At 47.6% G+C, this 10,177-nt stretch overlaps 2 protein-coding genes across 8 annotated transcripts in view; one reads left to right on the top strand and one right to left on the bottom strand.

Moving 5' to 3' along the window:
* The window catches only part of LOC105563694 (cytospin-A), a 43,912-nt gene extending 38,202 nt beyond the window's left edge, over positions 1-5,710 (bottom strand). For 2 of the 4 annotated variants that reach the window (XM_012015499.1, XM_012015494.1), the window contains exon 1: positions 2,657-3,382. The gene's annotated coding sequence lies outside the window, so the exon portion shown is untranslated. Of the gene's footprint in view, positions 1-2,656; positions 3,383-4,065 lie in introns of those variants that run through there. The other 2 variants (XM_012015495.1, XM_012015496.1) reach the window with 2 other exon arrangements.
* A 454-nt stretch (positions 5,711-6,164) lies between these two features.
* Positions 6,165-10,177, top strand: part of LOC105563696 (slit homolog 2 protein-like) — a 15,500-nt gene continuing 11,487 nt past the window's right edge. Inside the window, exons 1-3 of one of the 4 annotated variants that reach the window (XM_012015503.1) lie at positions 6,165-6,255; positions 9,039-9,106; positions 9,400-9,854. In XM_012015503.1, coding sequence (XP_011870893.1) covers positions 9,460-9,854 — 395 coding nt within the window. In that variant the 5' untranslated portion in view covers positions 6,165-6,255; positions 9,039-9,106; positions 9,400-9,459. Of the gene's footprint in view, positions 6,256-7,124; positions 7,837-9,038; positions 9,107-9,143; positions 9,190-9,399; positions 9,855-10,177 lie in introns of those variants that run through there. The other 3 variants (XM_012015504.1, XM_012015502.1, XM_012015506.1) reach the window with 3 other exon arrangements.

Below are 10,177 nucleotides of genomic sequence, written 5' to 3' on the forward strand. Positions count from 1 at the left end.
TTTTTTTCAGTGCGATATTAATTCTAATCCCAAATCAATGCTGCTGCTCTTTTTTATCTGCACAATCCTTACACCGCATTTACACGTTTACGTGCAATTTCTGTTCACAGTGCCTCATCGCTGAACTTGTCGATTTTTTTTGGAAAGCCTTATCTCAGATTAACTTGGAGTGTTTACGCCGCTCATTAAGAGCACAAGCAACGTAATAGCTTGCGGCAAGAGGTAATTCGTAGACGTAGATAGTGCACAAGCTTTGGCGTAAATGTAACGTCATATAAACAGTACCCTCCATAAGTTTGGAAACACTTTATAAGAGTGTGCGAATATAAAATCGATGTATCTTGCACAGATCGCTGCTGTGCCACTATTTATCTGTAAAATATAGGGTGTTCTCAAACTTATGGAGGTTACTGTAATTCAAAGTAAATACAACGTACGTCGAAGCTTGTGCGCTATCTACGTCCACGACTTACCTCTTGCCGTAAGCCATTACGTTACTTTGTGCCCTGACCCTAAGCTCGATTACGCCAGCGGGATCGCGGAAGCTCCGCTACTCGATACATCGCCGTAGCCCGTTGCTGGTCTTCCTCACGTCTGCCGCGGCAATCGAGACAATCCGACCAGTCGCTTTGAAAAAAAAATCCCGTTCCCGACTAGAAATGCTCAAGATCGTCGCGCGCGCGTCCTCGGTATGCGAATCGCGGAAATCGACGTGAGAGGAATCACGCAAGGGCGCACCTGCACATAAGTAGTATCCAATTTTCGCCTGCCGGCGCCGTCCCGTCCGAGGAGACGGGGTCGAAGAGCGGCGGAAGAGCTCGCGTGACGATCGACTCTCTCGCGAGAAGGAGACGCGTCCGATTCGGCAGTTCAATGCGAACTGATCGCGTCCCATGCCATTCCATTCCACCGTCGTTCCTTTCGGTCTTATTCCGCGAGTGACCTCTCTCTCTCTCTCTCTCTCTCTCTCTCTCTCTCTCTCTCTCTCTCTCTTTCTCTCGGTCTCAAAGTGACTCCCTCCTCTCAGACGGCTTCTCGCGATCTCCATCACTCATGCTCTCATCGTGTCGCTGCACCCGATCTCTATCGCCCGCGGTTGCGTCTCGCCGGTAATTAGTTCATTAAGATAAGGCTCGTCTGGGAATTAACGGAAAGGAAGGGACACTTATCCAGCCGGGCGAGTAAAGTATCACGGAGCAGGACAAATCGACGTGTCGCCAAATTACTATGTTCGGGAAAAAGTCAGATAAGGGTATCTTGTTAGAGATGAGATGTACACGGCTCGTATATTACGCGCGCCGCAAATAAACGCTCGAGTCGTCTAACGGCGACATATCTAGTTGCGCCAATCTAATTTTCTAAGAGTCTATTTCTCCTCTGAATATATATTCATGTGCACAGAGACTTGTATCCGAGACTTGTATTATTTATCTCTCTCTCTCTCTCGACGTACAAGTGCTGTAGATTATCAAATTCATCCTCCTTAACGTTTCCGTCGAGTTACACCCGCATTCCACTAAATTGCAATCTAGAGCTCCAAGAGCGACGCTCTCGTCATCGTTGCCCTTCGAGATGACCGATGATGCATCATTTAATCGTCGCTAATGAACGGCGCGAGAAGTCGCCGCGCGTTTAAGCTGGAATCCGGAATCGGTTTCAGAAATTTTACCCGGTGTAAACCCACGCGGAGAGTTTCACTCGTCTCGCGAGCCCTGAGGGCTATCGAAATGATAGAATGTCGAAGAGTCGCTTTCGTCCGACTGTCAGATGTGTAAGGGATCGTCTACAATAGATGAAGTAAGCCTGGCGTAAGAAGTAAGAGTAGAAGTAAAGAAATGAATCATTTCTATTTCTTACTCCTACTTCGGCTCCGACGCTTACTCTCGGAGAATTAAAGCGCAGTTCGACCAGCGCTATAAATATTTTAAGAAATTGTGCCTGTACTTTACACTGACAAGTAATGTGTACACTGACAACATAATAAGTGTTGGTCTACAACCTTGCTTTAAGTAAGCTGTAAGCCTTAAGCCGTAAGAAATTAACCAATCGCAGGCATTCAATTCCCCTCACTCTCACCTGTGATTGGTTAATCTCTTACGGCTTAAGGCTTACAGCTTACTTACAGCAAGGTTGTAGGCCAACACTAAAGGTTCTGGTTTCCTTACTTCTTACTGCTTACTTCCAATGTAGACGGTCCTAAACCGAAATCACGACATTTCTGACTACAACGCAAAGTATACTTGGGCTGCGTTCGGAAACATCACCCGAGTGGATCATTTTCACATTTCTTGTGGCCCGCCGAATGTTAAATAAGGATAAAATGATACACGGGGACACTCGGGTGACGTTTCCGAACGCAGCCTTACTTGGCGAAGTGCGCAAAGTAAGGTACTTATGTCTCGCACAACCGAACCGCCCGCTCTCCGCGAGCGCCCCGCGGAATTTTTCCGGCTGCCGCTGACCTTGGTCTTCGCTAAGTGGGTGACCTTCTGACCTAATCGCCGCTAATTTCATTTGCTAGAAACCCGCCGTCACGGCTGCGAGACCGTCGTCGCGCGTCCGCTCGCTCGCTCGCTCGCATTTTTACGCGCCGCAGCATCGGAGAGGCCTGCCCGCCTGTCTGTCGCGCTCCAAATACCTGTTCGGCTCTACCCACCTGCCGTGATTATGGCTCGTGGCGTCCCACGTAAATCTAGCCGCGGCTCGCGACGGGGGGACCTCGCGCTACCGTCGTGAGAATCCATTTTTCCGCCAGTTGCACTCTCCTTCCGGCTGCCCTCGATCAGAACCCTGCGTACGGGGCACACAAGAAAATGCAGCCTGCTTTTTTTTTTCTTTCTGTCCATCGTCCCTCTTTTACCGGCTCGAAAGAGGGACACCGGCTCATTACATCCTAGGTGGCTGAAAATTTTTGCACTGAGTCGGTACAAGCGTGGTATGACTAAGAAAAGTGAATGCAGCGGCGTATACGATGTTAGATTATTTTTTAAATATATATTCCCTTTTTTATTATACAAGACACATCGACATTTCGCGAAAAAATTTTCAGCCATACATGGATGTAGAGGCATTCTTCGAGATACCTCGATACCAACGTCGGTTGTACTTGTATATTGCGGCTTCGATAAGGCGATCGAATGTACAATCTCTTATTGCACGATAACATTGTAATGAATACCACCCCGGCGGCATTGAGTTGCAGGCACTATTGCAAAAAAGTATAAAACACCGATGTGAAACGTAAAGTGCCGATTTCGCAATCTTTTAATAATTTGGTAAAAAAAATACACCGACCACTAATCGCGATCACTTTCACGCGTGCAATATTCTGCTGCGAACCCGAGTCGAAATTTTGGCCCTACGTTGAACCTTTAATTCTATTATATAGGGTGTCTCATTTTAAATGATCCACGCAAATATCTCCACAAATATGAAAGATACGGAAAAACGTTTCAAACAAAAGTTGTTTGGTTCGAAGGGGGACATAAGGTGCTGCCATTGACTTGGCCTGGGATTTGAAACGTTATTCCGTATCTTTCATATTTTTGGAGATATTTGCGTGGATCATTTAAACTGAGACGCCCTGTATAGTAGGACCTAAAACAGTAAAAGAGGTCGAACTGCAAGTACAAAATTTACTCCTACTTTAAAACCGATAGTGTCGGAAATTTCCACTTTGCCAATTTAGCATTAAAGTAGGTCCTTAAGTAGGAGCTAAAGTAAATTTTTAGAATGAAAGATTCAAGGGAGGAGTAAAAAAAATATAATGTCAACAAAGTAGGTTATTGCTGGTCTACGTAGGTGTATAGGTCAGCTAAGTAGGTGTAAATTATTCTTAAAAGTGTCAAAATAGTACCAAAATTTCGACTCGGGTGGTCAAGAAAGCACTGACGTTGTTCCATTTAATTAGTTTAGCCAATGAAAATTTTTCTCAGTGTACGCCGCGTAAGAGACGAGTAACGACTCCGCGGGCTAATTGACAGATCGTCGTCTCGTTGACGTTCCCGGACCGAGACATCTCGTACGGTTCGATCGTTGCGGACCGTCGATTACGCGTGTACTCACGGAGCTGGTCGCGCGACACCACGGAGATGCTGTTGATCATCGCAGGGTCGAGGCACGTTTTGCAACGACGGTCGTGTCGGCGGTAGCGAGCGAACACGGAACTGCATGCGTCCCGAACGACAGCCCGCGCGAGACTGCCGGCCCCCCGATGACGACGCATCGTCTTCGGCATTCGGCTTGGATGGGCAAAGTAGACGGATGGATGGGTGGATGGACAGATGGATCGATGGACAGGCGCCGCGAGGCGCGATTTTTGCACTTTTAATCACGTCGACTACCACGTCGGATCGGATTAAACTCCCCGAGCCACTTGCCTCGAATATACAAGGTCTACGATGCCCCCGATCTGTCAATTTCGAACAAAACGATTTGGAGCCTCGCGACACTAGCACCGTCTTTCCTCGCGCCTCAATTCCTTGCTTGTCTACTCGTGCCAATTTTGCGTTGTCTCTTTACTATATGTACGCTCGATTAGGCAGATCAGATTAAGCACCGCGGAGATTGATCGATGCGCTGATTAGATTAAACACACGGAGATTGATTTTTGCGCAGCATGAATTAAAATAACAGCGTTGAGTTTTCAGGAAGATCTCCGAGGCAACGTCGAGACGTTGCGCGAGTCGTCTTCCGTTCTCGTTTCTCGACCAGTTCGCGTGCGATCGTCCTCCATGAAATATGTATGATGATTTAATTGAGCTAATGGCACGTAAACGTGCGTGATGCGTTTGTTCGTTAGTCAATTATGCTCTTCCCAAATGCAATCAGACCTTCGTGGGTTGTGTGATGTAATGCGCATTTCTGGACTAGGCCGTGACATTGCATAACGCATTGAATGCGTATCGTAATACGCAAATAGCGCGAGTTATTGATGCATTGGATAATAACACACGTACTGCTACGCACACATTGTCGGCCCATCGTAATAGCAAGTTTTTTTTTTTCTTACCAGTAGTTACGTGTCTACGGTAATGCTCTGGTGCCTTTTAACGCGGCTCGATAGAGCAAGAAAATAATTGATCTACTTGCCGCTCAAAGCTAATTCGTGCTTATGATCAATCGAATAAATGTTCTGTTTATGGAATTTCCAAGAACCAACTCAAGCTTCAATCGATAGACTTTTCTGCCAACTTGTGAGCGATATGTTTTATTTGAATTTAAAGTGTCGGCGTAATTGGAAAAGAGCAAAGTCTTGGCGGTTAATTTAAAACGGAGCAGCCTTGATTCCATGAAAATGTTAATTCAAGTTTAAAGATAGAGATATTCAATGTCGCGGTAAATATTCCTCGGGAGAGAAGCCGACTGCAAAACGGTCGACGAATACAAGTTCAAGTCCAAGTCTACTGCCGCAATAACATCCCGCGCCTCCATAAATTTTCTGTCTTCCGCTTTGCCAAGGAGAACCTTGCCAACTCAGCTCGAAACGTTAGAAAGGTACTCGCTCTACGCCAGAGCTCGACGTTGCCGAGAATTCGAAAATTCATTTATCCCCTCCACTTGTACTTGCACCAGAAGATACCGTAATCAACGGATCGCGCGAAAAACTAGAAATCGACATCCCGCACGTGGAAGAGAAGGGGGGGGGGGCAGAGAAGGCACCGGACGAAGACGGCAAGCGGAGCGTTTTGAAACGGTACGCATTTCGTCACGCCAGCGTGTGCACCGCGTACGTGCGTCGTCGTAAATGCAGTCGCCAGGAGGGACCGAGTCGCAGGCACGAGGAGGACGGAGAGGAAGGGAGACGAGGAGGGCCTCGACATCGTCATCGGCGTGTCGCGAGAGACCTTGGCGGCCCGAAGAGCGTTACCATTTTCGCGGGGCGTAGTAGCGGGATCGACGCAGGTGTGGACCGATCACGCGGTGCCGTAGGAAACGCGAGTACACGGCGCAGGGTGCGTCACGAAGGGGCGCGGGCGTTTCTGCTCGGGGGGATGAAAATAGGAGGCCGAAGGTGCGGACGGAGTTCGACCGTGAGCCTCGAGCCGTCGGGACAAAATCGTAATCTGATCGCGCGTCGTTGAATATCACATCGCTCCCGACGTCTTCTAAACCGGAGAATTGTTCTATGAAAGTATCTTCCAGAACGCGATTCGTGGTCTTCGGAACTGTGACTCCCCCGAGGTTCCTCGACCAGGGCAATCGTTTACCATGATCCGTTGTGGACGATTTGAAAGTGTATCGTAATTGACCAAGGTGAAAAGTGTTTAACGTTTTGCCGACTTGAGCTTTTGACGTGTTTCTTATCGCGATACACGGAATTTTCTCTTAAAATTTATTCTGAAAATTATGTAATCGTGGGGCAACACGACATTTCGGAGAATTTTATGGGAGTTTATGGAAATTTTGCCATATATTTTGAAATTTTACCAGTAAAATTTCAACTTATAAAATGCCATGTTTTAATTTTCAAAGTAAATTTTCAAAGACTTTTCTCTCAGCGCACATGATCTTCGGGGTGAATTGTAAAAAAATTCTCCCCATGTAGTGTTTCACATTTTAGTATACGGCACACATTTATCTAGACTGATGGCGTAGTCCGGACACTTGTCACAGTTGACAATTTGTGAGTTACACGTTTGACCGAGACCTAAACCCATGGTCGAAACGCAGCGAATTAATAAATAGGGTTTCATAGCCAGTCGATCGCAAATTTTATTTCCGTAAACGGAGTGCAACGGCCGACACTAATAATTAGAACTTCGTGTTAGAACGGAAGAGAATTATAATTTCATACCGGAGCCTCATCTGCCTGAACGAAAAGCAGCCTTTTCGCGCAAATACACGCGCGTACTCGCTTTTCTCAGTGCAAGTCTCACGGACGCACAGAGAGGGGTTCACACGCGAAGTGACATCCCCCTCTCTCCCGCCGGGTCTCGCGAACAAAAATTCACTGTCAGCCACCCCCACTCGCCCGCGTCGCGTATTATGCGTCACCCTGTATTATGCGTCTAGTTTGATGCCAAACTAGAGCGCGCCGTGCTAAAGATAGACCGTTGCAGGCAGGAATCGGTGTGCATTACCGGCGCAGGGAACAAGGGCGACCTTGGCCTTACGAGCTTATATAATGCGGAAGCGGCCGATTCGCGAGCTCAGTCGTTTCGACGCGATACGCCAGCCGATCGCGATCAGCCGGACGCGGGGCCGCGTTTCCGGATGCATTTCTCCTTCCTCCTCCTCGCAAGCCCGCGCCGCGCCTCTATATCGATTTCGAAAACGTCACTCGAACGCTCTTCTTTCTTTTCGCAAGAGAACAAATTGCGCGTCGCGCTACCAAAACGTTTTCCGCGCGGATGCAGAAACGACTTTTTCCACTCGAACGCAAAATCGTCTTGGCTGAAGCGTTTTGCCGCGCAGTTACAGGCCAAATTTGTATTGTCGCTCTTCGAGATTGATTTTCGGCCCATCGCGATCAACGGCGACGTCGGAAACTCCCGCGAGGTCGACCCTGAAGGATGCGAGCGGCGACGCCGCTCTCGGGACGGTAGCCGCGATCGGAAAAATATAAGTGCCATTAAAGGAGCGCGCGCGCCGCTCCGGCTGATCGACTGACCGGCGGCCGCGGTGGGGATCACGTCGCCGCGGAAAATCGACGTCTCTTCTTGGCAGAAACGGAGGTTGCCCGTGGGTGGCGGTGGCACGGCAGAGAGCAGCGAGGTTCTTCCGCTTTTTTGACAGATGCGAGCGTCAGTGCCGCGCGACGCCTCGCAGTGCCCGTCGAGCGAGGAAGTCGAGCACGGTTTACGACATTGTTTACGCGGTGTTCGCTCGTTCGCGGTGAGTTCATCCAGAACGAGGAGACGTCGAGTCGTTTTCGACACTCTGTCACTTATCAGTAGACGCGTGACATTTTCATGTTGCCTTTGTACGCAAAATATCGCAAAATGCCCCCAGGAACGTTTCTAATGTCATTTCTTTCTGGAGTCCCCAACTTCGTCTTGATACGTTTTTAAAACGCAAAATAGCGTCCAAATAACGTCAAAGATCGCGATTTTCCTTAGTAAACATTTCTAATGTCAATGTTGTCTCCTAAACCAAAGAGATTTATGTCTGAGACCAGTTTTGGCTTACTTTTTTTTAGACATGTTACTGCTTTTATAGCCTGAAAATGATATGTAATTTCAGTAATTTGTTCCATGCTTAATATGTTACATTTTGTAACATATGTTTAGCCTTAATAAATGTCGTAAATTGTTCTATCAGAACATTGAGGTCCGGTTTCACCAATATTGTTTAGCTTTAAGCCTAGTTTAACTCGTTCTTTGTCTCTTGCCAACTGTTACTTTAGAAAGAGGCAGAGAACGAATTAAACTAAGTTTAAAGTTAAGCGACGTTGGATTTAGGATCTCATATTTCATCTAAAGTTCCGTTTTCCAATGTTATTATTGTTACAGTGACATGTTGCGATTTCAAGATGCCACTCGTATTTCGTAATCCCGACTCAACTGCGTACACGATGCCGCTAAACGATAATAATGAATGTTAAAATTGGAAGAAAGATTCACGGGGCTGTGATTTCGCATCGAGCGCGCGCCCGTTGAAAAGCAAACCGCGAACGCGACCTTGATTTTCTTTATTATGGTCACGCGTACGAGATCGCATCTGCTATGCAGACTGAGTCCCATTAGATATACAAGAAAAAAATCTATTCGACTCTTTCGGTTTGCTCCGTGCAAACGACGTTACGTCAGGCTCCGTCAACGGCGGGTACCGCAAAGTCGGGTTACTTCGCGACGAGTGCGTGCGTCAAACGCAGCGGCGATCCCGACGAGACGGAAATTTGGCATTAACCGCGTGGACTAACGCATCAACACTTTGCGTCCGTATTTATTCGCTGACCGTGAGATCATCGCGGAACTTGTCATAACTGGCGCGATCCGCAAAGCTATCGTACGATAATTTATCGCCTGAAATAATTCGGGCGATCCTAGAATAATTTTTAGCGCACTTTAAACATCGAGGTATCAATCTGTTTCCAGGGCTGAAGCGATTCCGGCGAGTACAGCGAGCGGGAGAGATTGCGCAATACCGCAGCACGAGTTTCTAGGTAGAGGGATGTTCGCTAACACTTGAATATCACAGAGGCATTCATGTCTCGCCTTGGATACCGAGTATCTCTATACCAATTGAGTAATACAATAATAAATTATAGCAATAGCTTTTCCCGACATTATTAATCTATAAAAGTCTTAACTTTGAAAGTTTCTAAAGCATGGCGAGCTACGCCCACACAAAGATTTATGTACCGATTGACGTTTTACGTAACATATTAATTTTGTGTCGCGTACACCGATATTCGAGTACAACTTTGAAAATAATCGTCGGTATATCATGTTAAAGGCGTTCCCTCGTCCAGGTGACCCAAGGTGACCCACTGGCACCGCGGCACCGTAAAGGAGGATGGTCAATACGATATTGCTGCTTTGGGCGTTGGTCGGCCTAATTGGCCGAGCGCACGGCAAATGCAGCTTAGCGCCGATCGCCGACAACGAGCGGTCGATCGCCTACGCGTGCATCCACGGCGACCTGGGCGACCTCGACGAGCTACCCGGCGAGACCGAGTGGATCGAGTTCTCGGTGTCGCGCTTCCACGCGATCCCCGACGACGCGTTCCACCGATTCCCGAACCTGCGCCGCCTGTCCTTCTACAATTGCCACGTGAACGTGATCGAACCCGCGGCGTTCCGCGGCCTGAATCGGCTCGACTGGCTGATATTCCACGGCACGAGGATCCACGCGGCGAGGTCCGCGTGGTTCCGTCACGTGCCGAATCTCAGACGACTGATCCTGGACAGGTACCTATCTTTCTCCTCGCGATCTGATTACGGCGAAATTACGGAAAAATTGTGGCAAATTAAAAAACGAATGTAAGCTAAGCAGATTGTGACGGAGTTCGGAAATATAATACAAGAAACTGTAGCTTTTTTTTCGAGTGCACGACAAGATAATCGTGATCTAGGAATTACAGGTATCTCTCTTTCTCCTCGCGATATGGTTACTACAAAATTACGGGAAAACTGTGACAAATAGAAAACGAATGAAAGCTAAGCAGGATGTAACGGAATTATGACATATAATACAAGAAACTGTAGCTTTTTTTTCAACGCTAATTCGGTGG

The sequence above is a fragment of the Vollenhovia emeryi genome, unplaced genomic scaffold (genome assembly GCF_000949405.1).
Source record: "Vollenhovia emeryi isolate VEMERY1.0 unplaced genomic scaffold, V.emery_V1.0 DF939172.1, whole genome shotgun sequence".
Classification (NCBI taxonomy): domain Eukaryota; kingdom Metazoa; phylum Arthropoda; class Insecta; order Hymenoptera; family Formicidae; genus Vollenhovia; species Vollenhovia emeryi.